General features: G+C 39.2%; 1 protein-coding gene across 4 annotated transcripts in view; it reads right to left on the bottom strand.

Moving 5' to 3' along the window:
• The window catches only part of LOC308371306 (immunoglobulin-like and fibronectin type III domain-containing protein 1), a gene marked incomplete at its 3' end in the record, with an annotated part of 62,022 nt that overhangs the window by 2,333 nt on the left and 32,437 nt on the right, over nt 1-27,252 (bottom strand). For all 4 annotated transcript variants that reach the window (XM_080846155.1, XM_080846154.1, XM_080846156.1 and 1 more), the window contains 12 exons: nt 11,212-11,374; nt 10,838-11,110; nt 10,089-10,367; nt 4,895-5,019; nt 4,547-4,688; nt 4,164-4,457; nt 3,609-3,905; nt 3,195-3,374; nt 2,650-2,778; nt 1,179-1,487; nt 727-812; nt 349-541 (listed from right to left, as the gene is read on the bottom strand). In XM_080846155.1, the coding sequence (XP_080702281.1) occupies nt 349-541; nt 727-812; nt 1,179-1,487; nt 2,650-2,778; nt 3,195-3,374; nt 3,609-3,905; nt 4,164-4,457; nt 4,547-4,688; nt 4,895-5,019; nt 10,089-10,367; nt 10,838-11,110; nt 11,212-11,374 (2,470 nt within the window). The remainder of the gene's footprint in view (nt 1-348; nt 542-726; nt 813-1,178; nt 1,488-2,649; nt 2,779-3,194; nt 3,375-3,608; nt 3,906-4,163; nt 4,458-4,546; nt 4,689-4,894; nt 5,020-10,088; nt 10,368-10,837; nt 11,111-11,211; nt 11,375-27,252) is intronic.

Raw genomic sequence — 27,252 nt, 5'->3', positions numbered from 1 at the left:
ATGTTAATGAGTTAGTAGAACTGTCTGGGTTTACAGTGTAATAGACAGGAAGATTGTGTATAAGGTTAAATAGTAGAATAAATAATAGGATTACAGGTACAAGGAATGTCAGCATATAAGTAGCTAAATGCACTTTCTTTTATTCATCTGAGTGGTAGCGCACTTAGGCCTACTTCCTTTCGTCCTTCCGTGACTGATGGAAGAAGGACTAAAAGAGGATGAACTGGACTGTAGTATCTAAGCTTTCCACATAGAAGGACTGAAACGAATTGCTCACTGAAGACATACGGAAATACTGCAAGACATACAGAAAACATTTTGAAACATAATTGCAAGTGTGAGAACTACCTGTCACTCTAATCTCGAGGTTGAGCGTCTCCTGGCCGACGATGTTCTTGATGACGATGGTGTAGATGCCTGTGTCTGTGCGCTCAGAGGTGGGGATAAGCAGCTGGGAACCCTTGTGTGAGTTGGTGACAGTAACGTGATGACCCAGTGGAGCTCCATCCTTCAGCCAGGTGATATCTGGCATCGGAGAGGCCTGGCACAAGAAGAGCAAGTGTTATGGCGAATATAACATTTACAGATATTGGACCCGTAACATTTACTTTTTTCTTTTTGTATCAATTTGCTCATTTACTTTCTAATATTGACCTCAAAGTACACAAAATACCAAAATCGTATATTTAAGCGGATTTGCATTATTTAAAAACAATAAAGTACTACCTCAAAGTTGATATTGACTCGGACTGTGTTTCCTGCTCTTACGACCATAAGGGTTTTCAGGTTTTTATCGGTAAGCCGAGGCTTTACTGAGGAGACAGAGATGACAAAGTATATGATATTCAAAATCTTTTCATGATTCACAAACAGCAGCTGATCCATACAAAGCAGGTAATCATATCGAAGATCCATTTTAACAGTGAATGCACAAAACAGACACTTCATTATGATGACTAGTATTAAGCACCTTTTTGAGGGTGTAACAAACCTTTACTAAAATCGCTAAAATTAAAATGGTTAAAAAATGTTTTGTCATGGGATGGCTGATGATCATTTATAACCTCTTCCTTATCCATACATAGTGAAAGCAAATGTTTCTCTAAGATATCAAATTCAGCATTCAAAATGGTCTGTGATTCAAATCAAATGCTGTGCAAAATCTGAGCGGTTCTAACCAGGAGGAGGCATGGCGATGATGTAATTGTCGAAACCCTGCGGCTCTCCTTCTCCGCCATCATTGGTGGCGATCACTCTGACCCAGTACATGGCCATGGACTTCAGACCAATCACGTTGAAGGATGTCTGAATGGCGGCAGTCACGTTGCATCTACTCCACTCAAGGCTCTCGATTGGTCGGATCTCCACAAAGTAGCCCTTGGCTTCATCCTCCACTCCTGTCACTGCCTTTGGTTTGGTCCATGATAGACTCAGGCTACTGTAGCTGGAGCCAGTCAGTTTCAGGTCAATGACTTTCCCTGGACGCTCTAGATGGACATAGGCATTGCACAATTTTTCCATGCCACAATAAATATAACATGACAGGAATATTGGGAATTTGTTAACAGTTGAAGTCTCTAAGACATACTTGAATGCAATGATGAAAAAAAAAAATCATTACTGCATATCATGTTGGTCACAGACAAGCAAGTCTTAAAACCTGTTATGACTCTACAAAAACAAGCCCTTAAAGTCCTAGACAGGAAATCATGACAATCAACATTGTGATATTCTTGTTGAATATAAAATATTAAGATTTGACAGCTAAAATTGGTACTCAAATGTCCATTTAGTGCATAGGATTATTCAGAATTCTGCTCTTCCACCGTTGAACAACTTGTTCAGCTCCACTCTGAGCAAATGAGCAGAGTTTCAAGATGAGATTCTATTGCGGATTAAAGAATGGAATAAGCTTCCTGCCAGTCAAGTACAAAAAAAAAGGATTTTAACTGTGGATATACAGTATGTATATACTATTGTGATTTCTATTTTATGCGTTTACTCCTACGAAGTGTGTTATGTGTGTGCGCACATCTGTGTACGTCGGCGTGGGTATTAATAGGATGTTGGCCGATTTGTAGTGGTGACGTTAGTTTTTGCTCTGTGTTTTATTGTTCCCTTCACCTGCCCAGGGACTGCCGATGGAAATTAGCTAGTAGCTTAATCTAATAGAAATCTTTTTTGAGATGAATGTATTTTGTCTACAATTTTGTAATTAAAAAAAGAAAGGAAGAATTAGACTAAAACTCATGCATTTTTGAAAACTGTGCATGATTCTATGATTCTATATGTAAATAACATTATTAACTGCATCCTACAGGATACGCGTCACTTGTCACTACTACTATATGTTTGAAGACACATTTCTTTTTTGTTAACCAATCTTTACTGTTTAATTATACTTATAACATAATCGGCATTCGTTAAGGTAACTGGTTTTAAACAGGCATATACTCTATGTCACTACATATGCTACTTTTGCAGCTCACATGACTTGCATTACATTTGCAGTCAGTTTCACCATAAATATCACAACAAGTTTGACCAGAGAGCTACTAGGGTTTTTCAATATTGGTGCTACTGAGAAAGAAAGATAATGAACAAATGAAAAATAATACGGAAGCTTTTTCTGATTGGACCCAGGCTTACTCTTGGGGTCTCTTGCAAACACCAGTTCAGAAGGAATGCTGGGATCTCCTGTCCCTGACATGTTGATGGCAGACACTCGGAACTCATACTCAGCGCCCTCGATGAGATCTGTCACTGCACACTTTTTCTCTGTGGATAAAATGGTGATTACAATGTTAGTATGGTACATCATCTCTTCAGATTTTAATGCTGTAGAATATGTTCACTTATAAAGGCTCTGCACGTGCACATTTCTTTTAAAATTACGAGACACAAAACTAACAATCAACCCTTTCTAGTGTGACCAAGCAAAGTATAAATTATAAGAGGATGTGCAGAAAAGTGAATGCCATTCCAGTGAGTGACTGGCATTTAGAGCACTTGTCACAAAACTGCCACAGATTTTAATGCTGTTTTTTGATTATTATTAGTTTGTTTTTAGTTGTTTCGAGTACCTCCCTCGGATAGTAAATGTCAAAGCGTGTTATCTCTCAGAGGTACAGCAAAAATTGTCCGAGAGCTGTTGCAAACAGGACAGGATCAAAAGACATTGAAACCATTCATACCTTTGATTGGCTCATCAGGACGATTTACCATAGTCCACAAGTTGCTTCCTCTCTTGCGTTTCTCCAGATTGTAGCCAATTATGCTGACTCCACCAGTGATGGCCGGAGGTGGCCATGTCAAATTTATACAATCCTTAAAAGCACTGACTATCTTTGGAGGAGCTGGGGCACCAGGGAGGGCTGGATAAAAATAAGAACAACATTTGAGTTGTTTCAATTAAATGCAATATTAATTATTAATCATTATAAATTAATACAAGTAACCATTAGTTGCCATGTTTGATTGTTTACGTAATCTAATGCAGAGAATTTTCAATGACCCAAGTCCAGATATACATCTTTAATGCATGTTTCAAATACTTTTTCGACCACAAAAGTAACATCACAAATGAGTATCGAGAAAGTGAGACCTACCCAACACGCCAGCAGCAATGTCATCTGTTTCCATCATATCACTAATGCCTTCAACATTCTTAGCCTTAATACGGTAGGTATACTTTCTGCCGTGGTCTATGTCTGTGTCCCTGTATGAAGGCTGACCAGGGATCTCCCCTATCTTGGTCCAGGTGTTGCGCCCCACTTGCTGGCGCTCCAACACATAGTTGGTGACTGGGCATCCACCATCATCCTTTGGGGGGCGCCATTTGAATTCAATAGCACCCAGTGAACTCTCTACAACGTCTACTGGTGGCTGTGGTGGGGTGGGTTTGTCTGTTGGGTAAGAGAAGGGATTTTTATCCATTTGCTAATTCAGTAAAAATCGATATAAAGTAATATTACTAACATGCATTTGAAAAAGTAGAACGCAAACAGCTTTTTTTGTATCATCCAATCCTCCATAAAACTTAAACTTATGGCTTTGTATTTAAACATACAAAGTTAGTAGAAATTTGATGTGTATTCCTAAGATGCTTGATCAATTTAACATATAATCAAAAAAACATTTTCCAGATGTAAAACCTGACTTACCTAGAACAATGAGCTTTGTCGTGGCCTCAATGGTGCCATGCTCGTTTTTGATTTTGATTTTGACTTCTCCCATGTCTTTCCGCTGGCACTTAGTCAGGAGCAGAGAGCTACCAGTGGTAGAGGAGTCGGTTCTCACGTTCAGGCCTGGCAGTAGCTCCTCGCCTTCTTTGAACCACTGCACCTTCATTGGCTCCATCCCCATAAACTTCAGCTTGAACGAGGCATTTTCACCTGCTCTGATGATGACAGGTTTTTGGAATTCTTTCAAGGAATCCAAGTCAATCTTTGGTGGGTCTGTAAACAGGGAAAGAAAAAGAAAGCTTGTGACATTGTAATTGGAAAGCTGACTTTCCCAGCAGCCACTAGAATAAAATCAGTTTGACCTTGAATGATGAGCATAGCCTCCGATTTCCGCCCGCCTGCCTCAAATCGATATTTCCCTGCATCCTCCTCAGAGCAGCTATGGATGATCAGTTTGTGGTTGGCCCCGTCTTTTATAATAGTAATACCCTCTGTTGATGTCAACTTAAGAGGCACATACAAGTGAAGTTCAGAATACTTTGTATGAACTCAAACAAACAAATCAGTGGCAAAAACAGGTTATGACAAAATACAAGATTTCTACTTCCATTTCAGAACTCTGCCACGAAAGCCACCAATAAATGAAAATGGGCATTGCCATTCATGAATAAACAGATGCATTATCCCTTCCTCATCCCTTCAAAGTTTACCCTCTTTCCATCCTTGTACCATACGCCCTCACAGCTCTCGCTGCTGAGAACACAGCTCAGCTCAGCCTTGTTTCCTTTGTTGGCGCTGGTGTCTGTTAATCCACTGGCGAAATGGAATCCTGGATCTGATGTAAGGAAGAATACAACTATGAATATCTCTGGATAACAGTCATAACATCTAGGCCTTTTAAGATTGAAGAGACCTTAGTATGTGGAGATGATAATAAAAATGTAACCTGATTCTTCACAGCTCAGTTTGGTTTCCAGACGATCTGAGATGTTATCAACATGGGCTAGTTTTAAAATCTTTGTTTTGTACATTTACATTCTGAAGTCAACTAACTTTTGATTCAATACTATGACTTCATGCTGTCATATTGTGGTCAGAGAATTTTAGTTATGTATACATTTACATTAGCTGTTGATTAAGAATGTGTATAGAATTAAAATAGAACACCAAATAACAGAACAAAACAAAAAAACTTTTCCATAATCGGCAAACAACATTCAAAGCAAGCCATGACTCAAATATCATGAGAGCAATAATTGCACATGATAAACTGTACTTATGATGATCTAAAGAAAAACTGTCACCTAAGAACTGCAGACAGCACTATAACTTTTATGGAAATGACTTTCAGGACATTTCCATTTGAAATTAGTATTCTTCTGTTATAAATCAGGTTATATAAAGATGTTTCCACTCGACTTCTAGTACTTATTTCTGTGTAGCTCAAAGGGGGAACTACATTGATCTTGTTAAAAGATTTTTGAAATCAAGTCGGTTTAAAGGGATTTTTATATTTTAGTCCACTCCTGACCTTAACATTCCATAAATTTCCCTCATGTCATAACACAATGAATAAACCATTGGTTGTTTCATGAGATGCAATACAATGTCTAGGGCTGTCCCCAACTGAAATGACCAAAACGGTTGATTTTTGTCTCAGTTAACGATTAACCACTCCTTTTATGGCACACACAACAAAGTCTACCTAACTAAATTGCAGACAGCAGAACTATTACAGAAGGTCCTATCAGCATTAAATGATAATTAGTCGCATATTCTTTAAATAATTCATTTTAATGTGATTGTAAAAAAAAATTATCATGTTATGAGGATCATATGAGTGAATCCCATATTGTGCTCACATAGTACACTGTGATCACGTTCTCTTGTGTTAAATCCACATGCTCTCAGTATTGAAAATAGCCTTCTGTTAGACTGACAGGTTAATAACCTTGAAAATAAACACAGCGGCTAATAATCTCAGGCTACTTTATCATTATCATTTCCATTTTCACATAATTAAATTAATAAATTAATTACCGTGGATAATCTGTTGAAACAGACTGAACTGGCCAAAAATGCTATGACTGATCTATTCGGCAGGTGACTTGAATGGGACAGCCCTAACAATGTGGTTTTGCATCATTTATGCAATCTCAAGGGGACATGCGATAGACAACCTTTCAGATCACTTACCAAAGCAGGTTAAATGAGTGTCAAGAAGTGCCACAGACTCCCTGCATAGTTCGGAGTGATGCACAAATCAAAAATGAAATATTTGTCAAGCTATCAAACTGTACTATGCTACTATGCTCAGGAGTTATTTGCTGGTGTGACACAATTGCACTCTTATCACTTACGCTGGACATGAGGGTCAATATATTTCTATATGACTACAATAATAGTTTGGCATTGATGTGTCATATACAAGGTCCACCTAGGCAACATTTCACACTAATACAAATACTTGGATACATAAATATATTAAGCTGCCGTGTACAATCAGATATGGTAAAAAATAATGAATAGTGTCAATATAAAAGTTAATGACTTGTAATAATTTGAAAAAAAAAACAGTCTCTGCTTACATTTTATTTAGGCTGTGTGAAAAAAAACCCATATTACTCATTATGTTAAAAAACAATTCTTAAGGCATTTTTATACTTCTACGATTCTCTCCGATTTGGTCGTAGAGGGACACTTTGGCACGCCTTGGCACGCCTTGGTAACACCTTCACCCAGGTGTTGCCGCCCATCCGACCCGTCGGAGAGCCGTCGGAGAGCTGGTCGGAGACAAACGCTTTTTTCTACTTTTCTTAAAGAGACGGAGAGAGTCGGAGACCCCCTTGGCTGTGATTGGCCAGTTTACGACATCATTTCCAAACAACATCATTTCCGGAATCACACATGTCAGGACCTCACATTTCCTGTTTTCTGTCCAAATGTTTTAGTACGACTTTGGTAAACTACAAAGCTGCACAGCATGCAGCATTAGGCTACCGTATTTTATATAAACCCTCGAAAAGTACATTTCTCCCGACCACTGTTGGTCTCTTGGCTGGTGGCTCGGTGTTGAAAGTGCCTTCTCCAACCAGCTTCAACTGACATCTAACGTAATTTGCTACGGAGTAATGCTGGCAGCATAATTACTTTGCATCTATTAAATAGGAAATGTATTTCATGTATGTGTAGAACCTATTTAGAATGACTGACTTTACATAAAACGGCAGTGAAAGACATTTGAGTCAAACATTACTTCTGCCTCAATGAGAGTGGCGTGTGAGAGCATAATCGGCACGACAACGTTGTACTTGTTAGCAGCACACTTTTGAGAGTTATTGTGAATACGCTAGCGGAAAATCTAGTAAACGTACGTACCACCTGTCTCCTGTTCTGTTGTTGTTGTAGTTGTCGCTCAAATCGCTACAAGCACGTCCTCTGCTTATAACTCAAACTAGTCCAGCAGCTCCACCATCAACCATTGTCTGTTAGTTGCCATCATTCGCTGTTGTGAGGATTCCGGGAGGAGGAATTTATACAATAAACGACTACCACACACACAACGATTTCTCTAAGATCGTCTTCTTGAAAATTGGGCATTAAAGGTGTCCAGGCAGAGGATAATAAGTGAGTGTGCTCCTGTAGCCTATGTGTTTTTCATCATATTCATGGTTGAAAAGGCAGTCTCACAACTGTTGAGGTATCAGAATCAGAATAATGTTTATTGGCATGTGTATGCATTCTCTTGTCGTGTTTCTGATATAACTATAACACTGCATGTGGATTGGTATGAAGACTGCAGTGGGTTTAATTTTCTGCCCCGTACTTCATAGTTCTACGGGTATTTCTGTTCGAAGTGTGCATGCTTTGTTTTATAGTGACGTTTCACGCTAACACTTTTGACAAGGGCAACCGTCTCGTTGCAGATTAAACACATCAGTTTTGTCCTGCCCACAAGCAGCACAAATGCTTAGCCTACTTGTCAGTCCACTCTGTCTTAAATTCGAGAGTTTTGGAATCAACTTTTCGTGTGTGAGAGCCTGGCAGATGATCATTAGTAAGTGTGCTAATGTATGTGTTTTTCAACATATTCATGGTTGAAATCGCAGTCCCACAACTGTATGTTGAGGTATGCATGTTCTTGCTGTGTGTCTGATATAACTATAACACTGCATGATGTATGATGAATACCGTGGGTTTATTTTTCTGGCCCTGTCCTCAGAGTTTGGGGGGTAATTTTGTTCGAAGTGTGCATGCTTTGTTTCATAGTGACACATTCACGTTACCACTTTTTGACAAGGGCAACCGTCTCGTGGCCAATGAGTGCATTGTCATAGCGTTGTAGTTATTCAAAGGTTACCCAGCGATCATTGCAGTATGAATGGGACAAAAATACCAAAGTAAATAAGAACGTATTAATTTTATTGGATCGTTTTATAATAGTTTCTGTATTGTATGTAAGATAAGCATATCGTTTTGTTATAAATCGCAATGTTTTTCACAAAAAAATGACCACCACGATGGAGATACATTTGCCTACTCAAGTGAATATATAGCATTAGACATGTTACTATTGACTGTGCTACATGTCTCCAAGGCCCATGTGACTGCACCTGCCCGACAGGTCTTGAAGCAGCATCCGTGTCATGTCAGGAGGGAAAAACAATCAATGACTTCCAATAAAGAGGTTATGTGGTAGCTACGGGCTCGACAAACAGTAGTTACCCCACCCAGCGGTCTGGCGTTGAATAGGCTTTAGGACGCATAGCCGTCGGAGTAGTATGTAAGCCCGACCAGTACGTTCAATTTTTTCTGAATCAACCGCCTGCCCCCGCCCGCCCATTTTTTTTTCGAGGACGGAGAGGGATGCAGAAGTATAAATTAGGCTTTACATTTTTCAGACAATTTTCAGACCTTTTTTTTTTTTTTTTTTTTTTACTTTTAAACATAATGATAAGGCCTTCTTGTCTCTTTCCAATGTGTCTCATGCGATTGACATTTCAGGAAAAAATCATATTCCAAGCTGGTACAAGCTTCATGTGAGCATGTAGTCCTTTTGTCCTTTGGTCTGATGCATCCTTGTTATTTCCACTAAAGCATACCTTTATACATGATGGCCAAAGGACATCATGTTAATGACGTTTTTGGTGACACCCTGTATGTTATCTCATCATAACAGATTTTGTGATTTTTTTTTTCAGGTGTAGAAAAACAAATCAATAGTTAGACAAAATACTAGAAACAATGCTCACCCTGCCTAATCAGTGGATTCTGTCTTTAGACCTCTTCATAGTCTTTACAAAACATAGTATTCATTCTCCAATTAAGTTAAAAGTTGTTTCTCAATTCAGTGTAGAAGCTTTTGAGGCTCATGTGCTCAACATGTGTAGAGCTCCTCATACTCTTACGATGCAGCTGCATGACAGACACTACATTTGCATAGTTTGGAGGAAAGAGGAACTGATACTTATTGAACCTAATTTATATATTAAATATTTAACACTCACACTCAAGTAAGTTTGACACTTACACTTATTTAATACAATTGAAAAATGAAGTACTTAGGAAAGAGGAACTGATACTTATTGAACCTAATTTATATATTAAATATTTAACACTCACACTCAAGTAAGTTTGACTATTACACTTATTTAATACAATTGAAAAATTAAGTACTTAGGATTTTTATTCAACTTGGCTTAGAGCTGCTACTGACATGTTTAGGTATAGGAACACTGGGACCATATATATGTAGGCAAATACGATCAATAGTGCACCCAGGAAACAGTAAACAGATACTGGATGTTAGTTCACTTCTTCTCCGCTGATGTTAATTGGACAATGAAAATGACACAATACAGCTTAACATGCTACTCATCACTGTAGGCCCCTGAACATGCTCACCTATTATGGTGTCAGGTACCAGAGGGCCATTTCTGTTGTGCTTATTTTTGCCATCCCCTGAGCCGTCACCACCAGATCCATCTTGACCAGAACCATCGCCACCTGACCCGTCTCCAAGTCCAGATCCGTCTCCTCCTTCAGCCGCATCTCTCTCTGCCTGAGCCCTTCTCTTGGCCTCCAGATCATCTTTCTCCTTTTGGAGCCTGGCTCTCTCTGCTGCGAGTCGTGCTGCCTCATCGTCGTCACCACTTCCTTTGCCTCTGCGTCGGTTCGGATCCTCTGAAGTAGAGGGTGGGAAAAATTATTTTGAATACAAACTGAGAGATAAGGGAAAAAACCAGGCTATCCCTATAATAATTTTTCAGAATTCCCTTCTTCTTAAAGATAATGTGGGCTGAAATATCCTATACATTTTTCACTCAACACACCCCTCTGATTGCTTTATTAAGGTAAACACAACATCAGAAGGATACAATACTGAAACTGGTGAAATGTGTACATGTGTAGCCATGGGTAATGGTTGCTGGTGCTTTTACCACTGTAGAAGGCACTACAATGGGGAGTCTAATTTAATGTGGGCTAAAAACCTGCAACTAATGACGAAAGCATTCCCACACTATTTAGCTCGTCATAATCTCAAGTGAATCATACAGTATTTCTCTATTAAAGTTGAGAAAGATTCAGAGGAAATGTATTTATCAAAACAACAGAAAACTATTCTGGGAAAATCACAAAGAAAAGAATCTTACCTATAACAACCAGTGAGGCTTTGCATGGGACTATACCCGCAATGGCAATAATGGTGCCCTGGTCTGCCATGTCAAGGTCTTTTATCACAGCTTTGTGAATTAACTTGTCTTCTGAAACAGTGATTTCATATTTCGCTTCATCTTCCATTGCTACATCATTTCCATACCACATGACTTTATCAACTGGAGCAGACAGGCCACACTCAAATGTAGCATTCTCGCCTTCCTTGGCTTTGCAGTCTTTAATTGCGGAGGCAAATGCAACATCAGGAACTGGAATACAAAAAAGACACATACATGTGTAAGAAACTGCTATAGAGAGCCTGAATTGTTTTTGTAAATTGAGTGTAAAGTATTTGAGTGCATGAATGTACCTTTGAAATTAGAAGAGAGCACATTGGCGTCTTCTACATCCACTTGATAAAGCCCAGCATCGTCTGGCCCAAGATCTTTGATGCTGAATAAATATTTGCTGCCTACTTGCTCAAGATTATGTTTCTTATCACCGTCAGTGCCATAATCAATCCTGACACCATCCTGTATTATAGAGAAAGAAAAATAAATAATGTTTAATTACTCAAAATATAACAAAAACTTTGGAAATAGTGAAGTCGCTAAATTAATTTGGTTGTTTCAGATCAGCCTGCAAAAATACATTAGTAAAATGATAAAAATGTATACAAATCAATCAGAAGAAATATGACTTTCTGTACTTTATGGTAACTAGCATTTCCCCTACCTTTGACTCAGCAAATTGGAATTGGGCCGACATAAAGGCAGGAATATGTGTCAGAAGCAAATTTATTTGAATAATTGATAATTGAGTTAGAATGTATCAATGTGAATAATTGCATTGAAAAACTGAATCTGACAAGTATAATTCGAAATTGAATGTATACATGGGTTTCTCGGCTACGTCATCACTGGTTGCGTGCGCAATCTCGCGGCAGAAAGAAGCAAGATAACGTTGAAGTGGATGAGAAAGCTGTGGAGGAAGGCAACATGACAGGGAGTTGTTGTGTGGTGAACTGCTCTAACAGAGTTGGTAAGATGTTCATTATACCTAGGAGGAAGCATCCGTTTGCCAGGAAAAATAAAATATCAAATCAAATCAAATATAGAAAAAGGCTCAACAATGTACAAGGTTACGTTTGGGAATATGTTGAGGGTGTGTGCAAGCATTCATGCCAACAGAATAGGGAACGGTAGGCTAAATAAGTAATAAACAATACATTTAAACTGGGCTTTCTGTATTCATTTGTATTAGGGTAGATGGCTTTCTGCCGCGGATTTGCGCGCGCAGCCTTCAATGTTTGTATACAAGAAACCCATGTTCGGAACTGAATTTCAATAAAGCAAATGTTATAAAATGAAATTGCTCTAAGTTGTATTTGATCCTCACTGAAAATTCTACTTTCAATATACTTTCATATTCAGTTCTCACAATTCAATAACATTTCTTGGAATTAAATTTCAGTTTTCAGAGACACACATCTGGACATAAAAGAGCAAAGGACTGCTGATTCACATTACTCCTTTTCATGCATAAAAATCCCCTTCAGTACAGGCATGATACTCCAAGTTGTAACTGAATGCTATCTTTTTTCACCATGCCACATGCTGCCAGAGTAATGGACTGTATTTTTTCCCCATTTGAAACTTCGTTTCTGTAATTTTATTGGTGGCCATGATAATGTGACCTTTGAACCAAGAGGGAGGAAAGCGGACGGCTAGTTTGAGCTCCCTGTTCATAACTTTACAATTACAGTTATTATCTATGCCTAGGCTAAAGGACGAGATTTTAACTGATTTAAGTTTTTCGGACAGATAACTTAGAGATCAGTGACTGGGTTGACGCCTAGGCTAAAGGACGAGATTTTAACTGATTTAAGTTTTTCGGTCAGATAACTTAGAGATCAGTGACTGGGTTGACGCCTAGCCTAGCCCACGCTGGGTTCCATTTTAGCTCAATGTGCTCGAGCCAGACGCAGTCACCATCATGTCTCGTCGCCGCCCAACAGGGCCAAGAAAGAGGAGGATTTCTTTGCCGTTCGTTATGACAAGATGGATGGACATAAAGAATTGACGCCAGTGCGAACAGGTCTACACGAGGAATGGGGCTCCGCGCACGCTTTCACACATAGGACTCTCCACCCTCTTCTCTTCCAATCTTCCAACGCCTCAAGGTAAACGGTTCCACCTTTTGTTTGCTTTCGAGTGAAGCGGCCGTTTAGTTTATGGTCACACGGCACCCAAGCAACGGAGTGGCCTGCAATGTTGGGGGTAATGTTAGGTCAGGCTGGCATACCATAGGACATTTATATTTAGGTTTCCTCCGGTAGGAGGTAACCTATTGTTATTGTAGGCTTTCTTATTATGTTAGTACCATGGGAGTCAATGGCAGCCCCTAGAACCATATGGTAACTTTTTGTGAAATTTGGCACACTCATTAAGGACAGTCCCTTCTTCATTCACACCAAGTTTCATGGCTCTCATTAGACCACTCTAGCGCCACCAACAGGGCAAAGTTGGACTTTTGTAACACACGCAACTTTTGAACCGGTTATATAGATTTTCCGCAATTTCCGGTTTTATCAAAAACCTTTGAAAGCCTACTCCTCCTACAATTTTGGCAAATCTTCTTCAAAATCACCAGAGATGATCTTCAAACCTAGCCTCACAAAAGTTACAATTTAGAACTTTCATCCTCACAACTGTTTGTCCGGTACAGCCACTCAAATTCAGCAGAAAAGGCTCCAAACAGGAAGTGAAGTCATATGTCAGCAAATATTTGAGTGAAATTGACGCCATAGGGTGTGTTTAATTTGTCTTGATCCAGGGAATCAAATGGTGCCTCATTTTTGAAAATCGGTCATACGGTTCAAAAGTTGCGTGTGTTAACACAAGTCCAACTTTGACCCATTGGTAGCGCTAGAGTGGTCTAATGAGAGACATGAAACTTGGTGTGAATAAAGAAGAGACTGTCCTTAATGAGTGTGCCAAATTTCACAGCCTTCTAGCACAGCATTGCATTTCAAATGTAATATCCCATTGGTAGGTGTGCGGCATGAATCTAATGAGAGACATGACACTTGGTGTGAATAAAGAAGGGACTGTCCTTAAAGAGGGTGCCAAATTTCACAGCCTTCTAGCACATTATTGCATTGAATTCAATATCCCATTGGTAAGTCTGCAGCATGAATTTTTCTATACAGTGACAAATTGTCACAAAATTAATGTTTCCCTGTTTCTCAATGTTTGGAGGAGGAAACCGCCATCGCTGCTTGCAGCTATATTTGTAGGCTTTCTTATTATGTTAGTACCATGGGAGTCAATGGCAGCCCCTAGAACCATATGGTAACTTTTTGTGAAATTTCGCACACTCATTAAGGACAGTCCCTTCTTCATTCACACCAAGTTTCATGGCTCTCATTACACCACTCTAGCGCCACCAACAGGGCAAAGTTGGACTTTTGTAACACACACAACTTTTGAACCGTATGACCGATTTTCAAAAATGAAAATGTCCGATTTCAAAAACCGTTTGCCCGATACAGCCACTCAAATGCAGGGCTCTACAGTGCGAGTATTTCACTCGCATATGCGCCTAAAAATAAGTACGTGCGAACTTGAAAAATGATTTACGAGCACAGTGTGCGAGTGACAGACAGTTGTCAATACAGCGCCAAAAAGTGAAGCATTCCATTGATTTCACATGGAAACAAGTGACAGTGTTGCGACTGATGTGAACATATCAAGATGACGCGCTGAACTTCCTGCAAATGGGAACGACGATTCGCAACCAATGGGCCAGAGCCATATAAAAAGAGAGTACCGTAAATCCTCAAATAGTGGCCGGGGCTTGTATTTACTTAGGCTGCACAGCGCCCCGGCCTTTATTTGGGGCAGGCTTGTATTAAGGGCAGGGCTTTATTTCTTACTTATCTTCTGTTATAGAATTTAATTATTTAAATAATGAGCATAATTGCAGTAGGCTTTGGAATTCATTGCATATGCGTTCAACACTTCCTGGCTGCACATCGCGTTGCGCTTTAGGTCGGGGTGTCAACGTAAAAAATAAACATCGGCGTTATGGTCTCCACTGTCAGTCACGGAGGAAAAGATTTCCAAAGCCTTGAATTTAATCGTTTTTCTAGACACTATTATACTTATCCTGGACTGAAAACATTTATTCAATGAGCTGGTTTGATATCCAGCCTAACTTTCTTTCTACCTCCACCTGCTAGTCGTAGCCTATAGCATTCCTCTCGGGTCAATGTCAAACTTCTTTGCTGCTTTTTCTCCCGAATGTTCTTCAGCAATCACCATCTCTTTTAATTTAATATCAAAGTTACGTAAGTCTACTACTGCTTTATGATCCCTTCTGGAAAAAGTAACCTAGCCAACTAAAACGTTACAGATAAACAACAGTAGGCTATTCGATACGTGCATTTAGGCTAAACATTCGCCTAGTAGTCCTACGTGGGGAAATTTCTTTTTTTATTGCAAACAGCCCATGAGATAAGCCAACAATATTATATTATATAAATATTAAACATGAGGAGAACATGTATTCTCATATATTTGAATGATAATTCTGTTAATAAAGTATTGCCTTAAATTATTATTTACATTGATTTAATTGGAATTCAGCTGTAGGCATGAGATCTGTATCTTGGAGACTAATTGCATCCACAATTTAAGTACTGCAAGCTAGACTACTATGTAGTAGACACAACAGGAGGTCCCTTGGCCTGAGAAGTGAAGGAGTTTAATGTGGCTATAATATGGAATTTTAAATGTGCCTAAAACTAGACAAAATTGTAATGAGTTTTCGAAAACTAGACTGAAACTAAGAAGGATAACTATGACTAAATGTGACTAAAAGTAATATGCATTTTTGTCTTAAGACTGAATCTAAAATATATGCCAAAATGAACACGGAGATAGGGGACCCCTTCATCTGCAATTAATTGTTGCTAGCTCTAATCAGATGTACTAACTAGGCTTATAAGGGAAGACTAACTTTGTATGCCAACGAACACCAATAACTAGAACTAATTTGACAGACTATAAACCAATGTGATACCTACAGTCTAACTCTAACTGCATTAAGTCTAACAAGCTATATCTTACAATAAACTTTAAGTTAAGCTGGCTATGTAAGATACTACTAATAACAATTGATAAGAGGTCAACCAAAGCGTTGTATGAACAAATGCAGTAATTTGATCAATTTACCAGCCAAAATTGCTTTGGAATAACTGAACATGAATGGGGTTAAACGTTGGAAAATACAATGTTTGGAACTATAGGTCGCAAATGAGTATGACATGCTTTGCTTCCGCGTAAAAAAAACCCTGCTGTGCTCCTAAATGTCTTTGTGTGCTCCTAAATGTTTTCATTTAGGAGCACATGTGCTCCTTGGGAAAAACCTTAGCGTAGAGCCCTGAAATGCAGCCGAAAAGTCGCCAAACAGGAAGTGAAGTCATGTCTTGGCAAATCTTTGACAAATCAACACCAAACTTGATATGTCACTGGAAGACACTACAACATGTTCCCATGTGCAAAGGCAACTTCGTATCTTGAAAAATGATTGATATAAAGCAAATTGGATAGATTGTTAACGCTAAAATAATGCTTTACACATCAACAGGTCAAAAAGTAATACTCTGATTCAATCACAAGTTCATGTGAAGACACTTGAGAATGTTTAGTACACAAATCTGAAAAAAAGTTGACAGTAAGATGAAAAGTGGATTTTTGGTGAATATTTGAAACATGCATGCTTGGCTAAATTCTAGGGTGATTTTCAAGAGGTCTCTCTCTCTGCTACTTTGCTCTTCCGCGCGTGTCTGACACACTCAGTCTCCCCTTAACACACGCGCAGGCTTTGTTTTACGTACACACATTCTCACAGACACACAGCTTGCTGTCACACACATACAGTGCCACTTTAAAGTATGTGAACCCCTTGACCACTTCTGTTGTTTTACCATGATTTTTGATTGTAGACCCATGTACATTTACCCCAGATGCTGCCAGAGAGGTCTGAAACTCTGTAGAGGTGATGTGTGGGTTGACTTTTACCTGTATTATTCTTCTTCTGGTGCTTCTTGGTGATGGTCTTGATGGGCGTCCACTTCTAGGCAGAGATGCGGTCATGTTGAATGCCCTCCATTTCAAAATGATTTGTCTTGGATGTATGGATGGAGCTGGAATCTTTTGGAGATGGTCTTATAGCTTTCCCAAGACTGATGGGCTGTCAGTACCTTCTTCCTGATGTTCTCGGATATCTCGTTTCCTCTCGGCATTGTTGATCTGTGTGGGTACACCTCGGCACTACAGTAGTTTGGTTGGTTTCTTCTCTCTTTTAATCTGTGTTGCCCAAACCTTTCCCTAAGGATGTCTCAGATGATCGGTTTGCTCAATTGACTAATTAATCACCCAAATAAGTTTCACTGAATCTGTTACCTGCTTGACTTTATCAATTCAGCTGGGGGTTCACTTACTTTTGAAATGGACTAATTCCATGTTTCATGTAGTTTTTCGGCTACTCAAACAATTTCCTCTAACCAAGTACATGCAAATGATAAACATAAACCTGACATTTCATCTATGGAAAATTGGTGATAAAAAAATGAAAAATCATGGTAAAACAACAGAAAACGCTTAAGTGGTCAAGGGGTTCACATACTTTAAAGTGGCACTGTACATTCTCACAGACACACAGGGTAAGCGCACACACACAACCTCCACTCAGTCTAAACTTCAAGGCAAAAGCATTGTAAATGTTGGATTTGAAATGTAATATCCCATTGGCAAGTCTGCAGCATGGATTTTTCTATACAGTGACAAATTGTCACAAAATTACATTTTTCCCTGGTTCGCAATGTTTGGAGGAGGAAACCGCCGTCGCTGCTTGCAGCTATATTTTACTGACTTATTTGCACTGTGGATGCAGTAAGGGTTAATCACTGTGTGTCTGACTGCATTTGAATGTTTTAGTTTGCCTACATTAGCCATTTTGTTAATATTTTTGATTCGGTTTATGCACCAGCGCTAGGCTCATTTTATAGGTGTAGTAGCCTGAGTTGCTAGCTCTCAAGGCTACCTAGCTTTTGGCTAAAAGTTGACCTACCCTAGGTTTGCGCATTTGTGTGCATTTGAGTTGCAACTTTCCTAACGCAGTCAAACATCAAGCAAGTGCAACGCAAAGCAAGACGGCAAATAAGTAACTTACTATTCCGGCAGAGAGTAGTACTCAGGCGGCTTCCAAAAACCTACATGCTCAGTAATACGGCTCCTGGTATTGCAATGGCACAGAGGCCATTCTCCATATTAAACGTCATGATAGCGGCCACATTTTTTTAAGCTGTTATTTTAAGGTAAAATTGCTAATCCTTACCCTAACCCTAAAGTACAATTGCTACATACTGTAACTTTAAAAGAACTGAGGATGCGCCTCAAGTTAAAAGTTAGTTAAATTAAAGTGGCATGCCCATCATAACATGATGAACCCATCTTTATTACAGCGAATCAACATCAGAACATAACTAAATCTCCGCTACTAATAGCAACATGCACTCATAATACTCTACCTATCACAGTCGTTACTTCATGAAACCCCTTACATTCATTATGTACGCACACAATGCCTCACATACATGTCGAACAATGATGATTTAAGCATTGGAAATGTATAAGGCACAACTACTTTGCCACTGATGGGCGACGAACTGAACTTGTCACTATTCACCGAACTTAACTGAGCATTTAAAAAAAAAAAAAAATATGGATCGGCCCATTGTCACCGATACCCGATCTAGAAATGTCTTCAATATCGGTACCGATACCGATACAAATATCGAAAGAAATATCAAAGATCGGTGCATCCCTAGTTAGAACTTAGAACAGCTGTATGCTAACACATTTTAGAAAGTTTTTTCTGAAAATACAACAATTAAATAAAAATAACAAATAACACACAAAATTGCTGAACTTAAATTTACATTTATTTAACATTGACTGCATTACAGACATAAACCTTAATGAATCAAAAATAAATAAAATCTGGCAGGAATGGCGTCACCATGACAACAATTGTCATTTCAACGTGTTAATGTGGATGGCAAACATTTGGTAAATGATATTAAAACGGTAGTGTGGATGGAGATCATGCGAATGCATAAAACTCAAACTCTGCCCGCGGGTCAGACCCGGGCTGCCAAGCGATTTCATCATGCTCCTCAGAATTTTGCAAAAAGTTCCATTGATTTAAATGGGCCACCGCAATGTTTACCCCAGCCATTGGCAACAGGTTTTGTGCTTCTAATTCACGTCTTTCATATCAGTCATTTATCTTGAAAACTAAAGTCAGCAAGTAATGGGTTGCTACGCAACACCTGGAACTTTAAAGATCTATCTGCGTGAAGAAGTATTTTTCATTAGAGGAAGTCACAAAATGGCAACAAAATCATTTAAAATAGGTAATTTGGAGGAATGTCTTCTATCATTTTGACAAATAACCAAATTATAAACCGGATTATGTATAGTTTGGCGGTCATTATCAGAAAATACATCTAGCTGCATGTCAAAGGCAAAAGTTTCAGTGCGTATTCTGTGGCCCTGGACGAGAGAACTGACATAGCCTACCGTAAATCCTCAAAGAAAGACCCGGGTTCAATTAGAGGCTGGGCTTCAGATAGTAGGCGGGGTGTGGTCTATCCGAACAAATAAAGGCCGGGCCCCGAATACAGGGCGGGTGTAAAATAAAAAAAAAGGTACCGGTAGCGTATTTTACTGTAGCCTACCAGCATCAGTCCATCAGCACAAAGCAGATATCACAATTTAATTTAATAAATAAAAATCTGAATAAATAAATCTGACTTGACTTGAAATGGACTCGCGCCTCACGTTTGTGTTCTATTAGTGACAACAGTGGCGGTCCGTGCATTTCACGACTAGGCCTTCAGCGATGTCCTACACCACGTTAAACTGAGTGAATCCACCTCCTAATACCATCATTACGACGCCATGGCTCTCGAACCATTGTATTTATACAGAAAGGCAGTATAAGTGAGCATTGCATCACCTTAACATAGTCGAGTACAACAGACTTAATTAATATTTCCGGAGCATTTAAAATCAATACACCCGTATTAACAATACATTAAGAGTAGTAAACTCTCAGTTATATGATCGCTTGGATATTACTGTCACAACTTAAAAATAAAAGGCGATTTTCAGGGATTAGTCTACAAAGTTTTATTCAGTCCACCGAAAGTAGCATATGTGAGCTTTAACATGTTTGTCCACTAAACATCGCATTGTCCCACCTGCAAAGCAGTTTCATTAAACTTCATATCCTCACGATATCCAGTTTTTCTTGAAAGTTCCGTCTTGAAAGTGGCGTTGTAATTGTATCAAAAACTGGAATTATCAAGTTGGTGTAAACTAGTTTATTTGAGTTGGTTAATGTAATTATATTTAGTCTTACCAATTGAAACAACTAGCATACTAAGCATTGCAACCGATGTACGTCGTTTTCACATTAGTCAACTAAACTGAGCACTGAAGCACTGCACCGGTCTGCCTCAGTATCCAATCAAAGGACGTTTACGTGTCACGTTCAACGTGAGGAAAGAAATCTTCCGGGGCCTTCTAGAAGGCCCACAGTTGCCAACTCGAAATCGGGAATAATTTAATACATATTTATGAAAAGAAAATATTAAAATTAAATTAAATTAAAAAGGAAGTTCCTTCCTGAGTGGAAAAAGACATATTCTTGGATTAAATGGGATGCAGGAATAGGAACGTCATCTCAGTTTTAAGAAATGACCCAAACCAATTGAGAGTTTTAATAAACAGTTTTGGATTTTAAATCTATTGCCAGCAGCAGTTTTTATTATTGTATAATCTTAATGGAATTCGTTGTTTGAATTAATTTGCACCGAATTTAGTTATTTTTTTTCTCCATAAAATTTGGACGGTTCCGGGACGTTTCGGGACGGTTGAAAATGATTTTCGGGACGGTTCCGGGATGGTGGTGAAAAAAGTTAATTTTAATCCCTGCGTGCAGTACAGAATTTGCTTTGAAATGTGCATGTATGAAGGACAAATATTAATATACACATTATCCCACTATCACTGCTGTATATGTAAGTCATGGGCTACCAATGTGATCCTAAAGAGCAACAAACACCTTTATCCAAAGCGCATCTTGTATTGGCCAGTAATTGAAACTTGGGTCAGCTACTTGTTATTCAACAACACTTACCATTGTACCACTGATCACACATGGTAGATTTGCCAACTCTAAAGTGGTATCTACAGTATTGTGATAGGCAAGCCAAAAGATAAAAAAAAATATGGCCCTCCAATGCCTAGACTGGACGCTCATCGGCCCCAGGGTAATTTTGAGGTTGAGACCCCTGGCATAAAGTAAATCGATTCTCAGATAATGGATCAGGGGTGATCAAGGCAGAAAAGGGAGATTAGTGATGTCATTTTAAGAAATAGAAAATTAGCTGAATTAATTAAATCTCTAAGGTACGTTATGACCATTTTAACGCTTTTCTAAACCTTCTTAACACACCTTTTAATCTTCCTATGGATTCTAAAAAAGCCAACTGTTTGCATTTTTAACATGTTACACATGAACTAACAGATAGTATCTACGATTGACATGAACAGACTAATTTACAAAAAAAAAAAAAAAAACACTCATTCACACACAAGGGCGAGGGAGAGCCATCCACGCTGTCCAGAAACATTATGTTAGCTAGAAGTCCATAACATTCGTTCCCCATAACGTTGTTGGTAAGCTGAAAACGTTTACTCTAGCTTTCAAGCTGCTGTTATCGTAAGCCCACTTGTTGAATAAAAAAATATTTGTATCCCATTAGCAAATGCAACAGTTTGTAACTAACATTGTGTTTCTTATAACTATCAAATAAATCTCTTTAGATATCAGATTGTTTACCTGAGACGAGAGGAGTGATTCATCAATCCTTTTTTTATTCTCGGACTCAGCTGACAGCAGATGCTGCTGGCTTTGCCCACTTGAGAATAGTTCTGCTAGCTAGCTATTAATTTGACTACTGCAGGCAAACTTTGTAAATGAGCACCATCTATGAAGAAAATATGTTTGTGTTATGGAACATGCTAAACAGTGGCAGACCACATGCTCACCAACAATAAAAGGCTTCACAGTTAAACTTGCTTACCCTCCCCACAACAATCTCAAATGACTTATCTGATAAATGTTTTATGACTCTTGCTACAGTCACAATTTCACTCTAACTACCGTTTTTCGTATTTTCTCACTGAAAGGCCGGAAACCATATCATTATACAGACAGTAATGTTGCACGGTGTATCAATACTAGGAAGGTACCGCGGTACCCTCACGTTTAAAACAATGCAAAAGTGCACCAAATGAAACACAATTGATGCAATAAGATACATGCTGGTGGAGCCAGAGGGTGGATCTTGAGCTAATTATTTTTAGTTAAGGAAAAAAAATGATTCCATGAACATCATGTCCTGTGCCACACAAAATAAATACACGTTGGCTCAGAGTCAAATCATAAGCTTTACTTTGAAGAGCACAGTAGCAACTGATTAACACATGTATGTCTACATAAGTGAACCCGTGCTTCCCAGGCCAACCCATAAGAACCACTATAAGGTATTGTATCAGTCATCATTTTGGTATCGTGACAACCCTAACAGACAGTAAACATTGTTAAGAGTAGGGATGGGTATCATTTGGGTTTTATCCAAAATTGAACAATATATTAACTGTTTAAAAGTACACTATAAATATAAGTAAAACACACACACTCTCACTGCAAGAAAACCAAGATTATCGGGCCCGTTCACACTGTGATACAGCTGCGAATGCTCACCATTCCTGGTTGATCGCGGACATTCCCCCGAAATATCCGTCTGCCGCATACGAACGGAATTTCCCGGAAACAGGCCGGTGAGGGGAGGGGGGGCGATGTGTTTAGCATTCTCACCTCCCGCTGACAGAGGTGCCAAATGCTCTTATTAGCATATTGACTGTCAGCAGTCTAGCCACACACACCCTGCTGCAGCCATTGGTTGAAAACGACAAGGAATTGAATTAAAACGTCTTGTGATGAGACGGAATGAGATTCTGTTTATTGGTCAGCTTTCAACTGACAAAACGTATCCCCTCCCATTTACAGCTATTGCTCCATAAAAACGAAATTAAAATGTACTCGATAATAATTTAATTAATATTTTGTCTTTGGGGTTTTGCTCCGGGGTTATCACATTTCTTGATTTGCCTTCCGTTTTCAGAGTTCTGTCTTTAGGGTTTTGATTTCGGGGTTATCTCTCTGTCATAGGGCTGGGCGATATGGGTAAAAAAATTATCACGATAGATATTTATATTTTCATTCGATAACGATATAAGACGATATAAATTAGGTCTGTTTCATTTGCTTCAGACAAGAACGCCTGTACAAACCAAAGGTTTCAATGTCTCTTTTTTATTGTAAACTCCCAACATTTCTCAAATTCAAAACAAATCAAAAGTGGAAATATACAGTAATCTTTCCAAGTAGCCTAAGCAAACTGATGTCTGATAATAACCGGTTCGTCTAGGTCTAGGAGAAACAGCAAATCAACAGTGAACACGATTGAGTTACGTAGGCTACTTCTTTTAGAAAGCGGGGAAAAGTCGAGTGGGTTTCAAGACCCGCCTTACGTTGCTTCTGATTGGTTTATATTGTGTGGTGCCTTCCGTGGTTGGTTAGATTTAGGCACAAAGGACTGACGGATTGGTTATCTCGGTCAGTCAATCAGAGTGACTCGAAGCCGCAAGGACCAAAGTTTAATATCATGGAGAAAAAAAATTGAGAGTATTGAAAGGGGAAATAAGCGTGAGAAATGTCAAGTGTGGCATGTGGTGTGAGAGTAGGTCAAATTGCGTGACTCTCACGCTCAAAGCGTGACGCTTGGCAGCTCTGCCTCGAGTCTAGGCTACGAGATTCAGCCCTAACAAAGCAAGACGTTCCGATCATTTTGAACGACAGCAAGAAAATAACATTTGCGAATAAAGTGCACAATGGAAACATAGGACATTGTTCGTGTTTTACTACTCAAAGTATTCCAGGGATTGAGTTACATTGGCAAGTTAGCGATCAAAGCAACAGGTAGACCACCTCCCAAGATCAGAGCAACAGCAGATTTCAGCACAGCTGGCTAATAAGTGGTAACGTTATTTTTTTTTGTCTCACACTGTGATGAATATGTTTAAGTGACCACCGTTTAATTTCCATAAACTGTTGGTTCGTTGTATGGTAAAATGAATACATTGCTAGCGGGCGTGGTGTAGTGTGTGGAAACAGTGCTGACAGGACTAGAGAGCTAGCAGGCTAGCCAGCTAGTAGGCTATCTAGTCATGTATGTAGACTCTTTAGCTGCGCAGTAGTCTACACTCTGACCTAACCATAGACAACGCAGCGATTTAAGACTTTTTAATGCCCCGCGGCCACCCTGAATTACCATTTCTCTGCAACTTCCTGCTGCATCACAGAAATTAAATGGACTGCTGTTCCTAATTCTCCTAATTCTCTATCGACATTATTGAAAATGAATTAATGTTACGATAGCTTTATCGAGGGAAGTCATTATCGCGATAATAATTTTTATCGTTTTATCGCCCAGCCCTACTCTGTACAATTACATGCCAAAAGTGAATCTCAAGAACATGACAGAGTCAGGCTTACTCTGATATTGAGATTGAGCAACTTGGGACATGTTTGCCACTCGTGAATATCTAACCTGTGTCTTTTCAGGTAGCTTTTGAAATCTTACGCGAGCTTCGCGATTTTCAAACCTGCGCTCTTCAGGTTAGTGGTACTGTGTACCTAATGGTGCTGTGTCTAACCACTTAGCCACCTTGCTGGTAAGGATTTAGCTCGTTGGTGCGACCAAGTCACTGGTTTATCATTCCTCCCTCCTCTGGGGTATTTATCTTCTGTTACTGGAGCGTGGGAATTGGGAATTGTTTAGTGCATTGTTTCCCAAAGACTGGGTCGCGACCCTCAGGTGGGTCGGGAGAGATTTTTGGGGGGTCGCCTTGTCACGATTTGCATCTGTAGCTGCGTCTGTTATCGGATAGTTTGTCTATTTATAGATTAACGCTTTTCGAGAGAGATATTCGTCCTTTTAAACTTGTACGGCTCGTTTAACACCGCAAGAAAACGTATTTCAAAATCTTTCTATTAATGTTGACGGTGACACGTTACATGAGTAGGTTACGTTTTGCCTTCGTTCCACTCACACGTTGGTTTTCGAGATAATAATACGCTTTCCTCCTGCTTTTACCTATAGGCCTACCGGTCTAATTTCTGTACAAATGACTGTCACATTATGTTTTGACAAGCAAACGTTAATATAATTAGTGCTAAATTAGTTTAATTTGGGTATTTTGCAGGCTTTAATTGCGGGCCAAATCGCGTGGTTCTCCCGCACAATTTCTCAACGAGTGCCTTTCATATTGACATAGGTTTAGAGCGATGGCTGTAAATATGATCGGCACGAAAAGCGGAGTTGTAAAGCGAAGAAAGGAGGCAGCAGGCAAGGAAATGACAAATGACATGGAATCATTGCTTCATACACTGCCATACATTGGCATGCAAGGGCATACCGCCCGCCCTGTCAAAATACTGAGCAAAGTTATTAGCGTTGTAAACTTCATTAAGGCCAGCCACGTAACAACCGGCAGTTCGATCAACTGTGCACTGACATGGGAGCAGATCACACGCACTTACTGTTTCACACCGAAGTGCGCTGGTTATCCAAAGACAGAGTTTTGACCAGATTCTATGAACTTAGACATGATATTCATGCGTCCCTCATCCAGGAAAATGTCCCCTCTTGCCGAATTGTTCACTGATGATTGGCTTCTCAATTGGTCTTATCTGGCCGATATCTTTTCATCCCTCAACGATCTGAACTTTAGATTACAGGCACGTCACGACAATGTTCAGGTTTTCCATAGGCCCACCTATCCTATAGCAATGTTAAAATGTTAAGACATGTTTTGAATCATTTGTAGGCTAATCTTTTTGTAATGATTTCATATTTTCTTCCAATATTGCTGGTGTATGTTTGAATGTTGAAAAGAGAAAGAAATGTAGCCTGGCCATTACCAGCCTGTGACTCCATTTCATTCCGTCTTTCAGTCTGGGCCAACCCAATGCATTTTGGTTTCCGAGATGGGCGGGTGCTTATCTTGAGGTTTAAAATCATTGGAGTTCCCTTAACCAATCAGCAACGTTTAGTAAGCATTCGGTAGATTAAACTCTTCCCAAAGCCAGTTGGGAGAAGAGCTACGACGTCCTTTCCAATCATAAAACTTACAAGAAAATACTCTTGTTCTCCTTTTAATTTTCTGATGTTCTCGAGAGTTGAGACAACTTTTCCGATAGCTTTTCGTGTCTTTTCCTCCAAGGCGAGTTTTGCGTCACAGCTCTGAACTGTTCGCTGATTGGTCCTACAAAATTTTGAGTTCTGGAGACGATTGTCAGTGGGGTTGGGCCAGACTGAGTATGAGCTTGAAATCAATTCAGGCGGAAATACGTAGGCTGGTGTCACCAGGCTAGAAGAAATGGGCTATACTATTTCAATAGCCAATGTCCAAATAAGTACTTATTGGAAATATTATTTTAATATTGCTTGTTCAATTGCATTGCTTTTCATTGTTTTAAACTTAAAATTGTAATAATTGTTCAGAGAGAAGTGATCACTCAGTCTGAGATAGCTAATTAACAGTGGCAGTAGGCCTACAAGTTCTGAAATAACAATAATAATATAATTTATAAAATAACAATAAAATATCCTCATTAATGTTTAATAATGGTCAAATCCACCTTTATTTTGTTATTTACGAATAATGTCTATTGGCTTGGGTCGCGAAGGCTTGTGACTTTTAAAATATGGGTCCCCTGAAAAAAAGTTTGGGAAACACTGGTTTAGGGGACTTATGTGAAGTTTTTTATGTGATGTTCACTTAAAGGCGCCAGAGGCAACATTAGAAACTTTAGACTCGAATAATAAACGTTGAATTTGTAGTCTTTTTTACACGTAGTAAGTTTCAATAACACCATACCATTACATATCGACATTCAAGGAGCAAAGATGAGAGGTCGTTGTGTGGTGAGAACTAGAGCGTGGCTCTGGCCGGTTTTTTCTGTCCGAGCCCGGCCCGGTCCGACAGAATAGTAACCGAGCCCGGACCGAGACTGACAGCCATTAAGATTTTATTTTCGAATCCGAACCGAGCCCGACGGAATTAATTTCTCAACTGTTCATAGTAGCCTACTAATGCCACATTGACGTACGTCTTTTATGAATATCCTGGCTTTATTAAAC

Source organism: Sprattus sprattus, assembly GCF_963457725.1.
Source record: "Sprattus sprattus genome assembly, chromosome: 10".
NCBI classification, from domain to species: domain Eukaryota; kingdom Metazoa; phylum Chordata; class Actinopteri; order Clupeiformes; family Clupeidae; genus Sprattus; species Sprattus sprattus.
The sequence above is the reverse complement of the archived record's forward strand: the minus strand, read 5'-3'. Positions and strand labels throughout refer to the sequence as shown.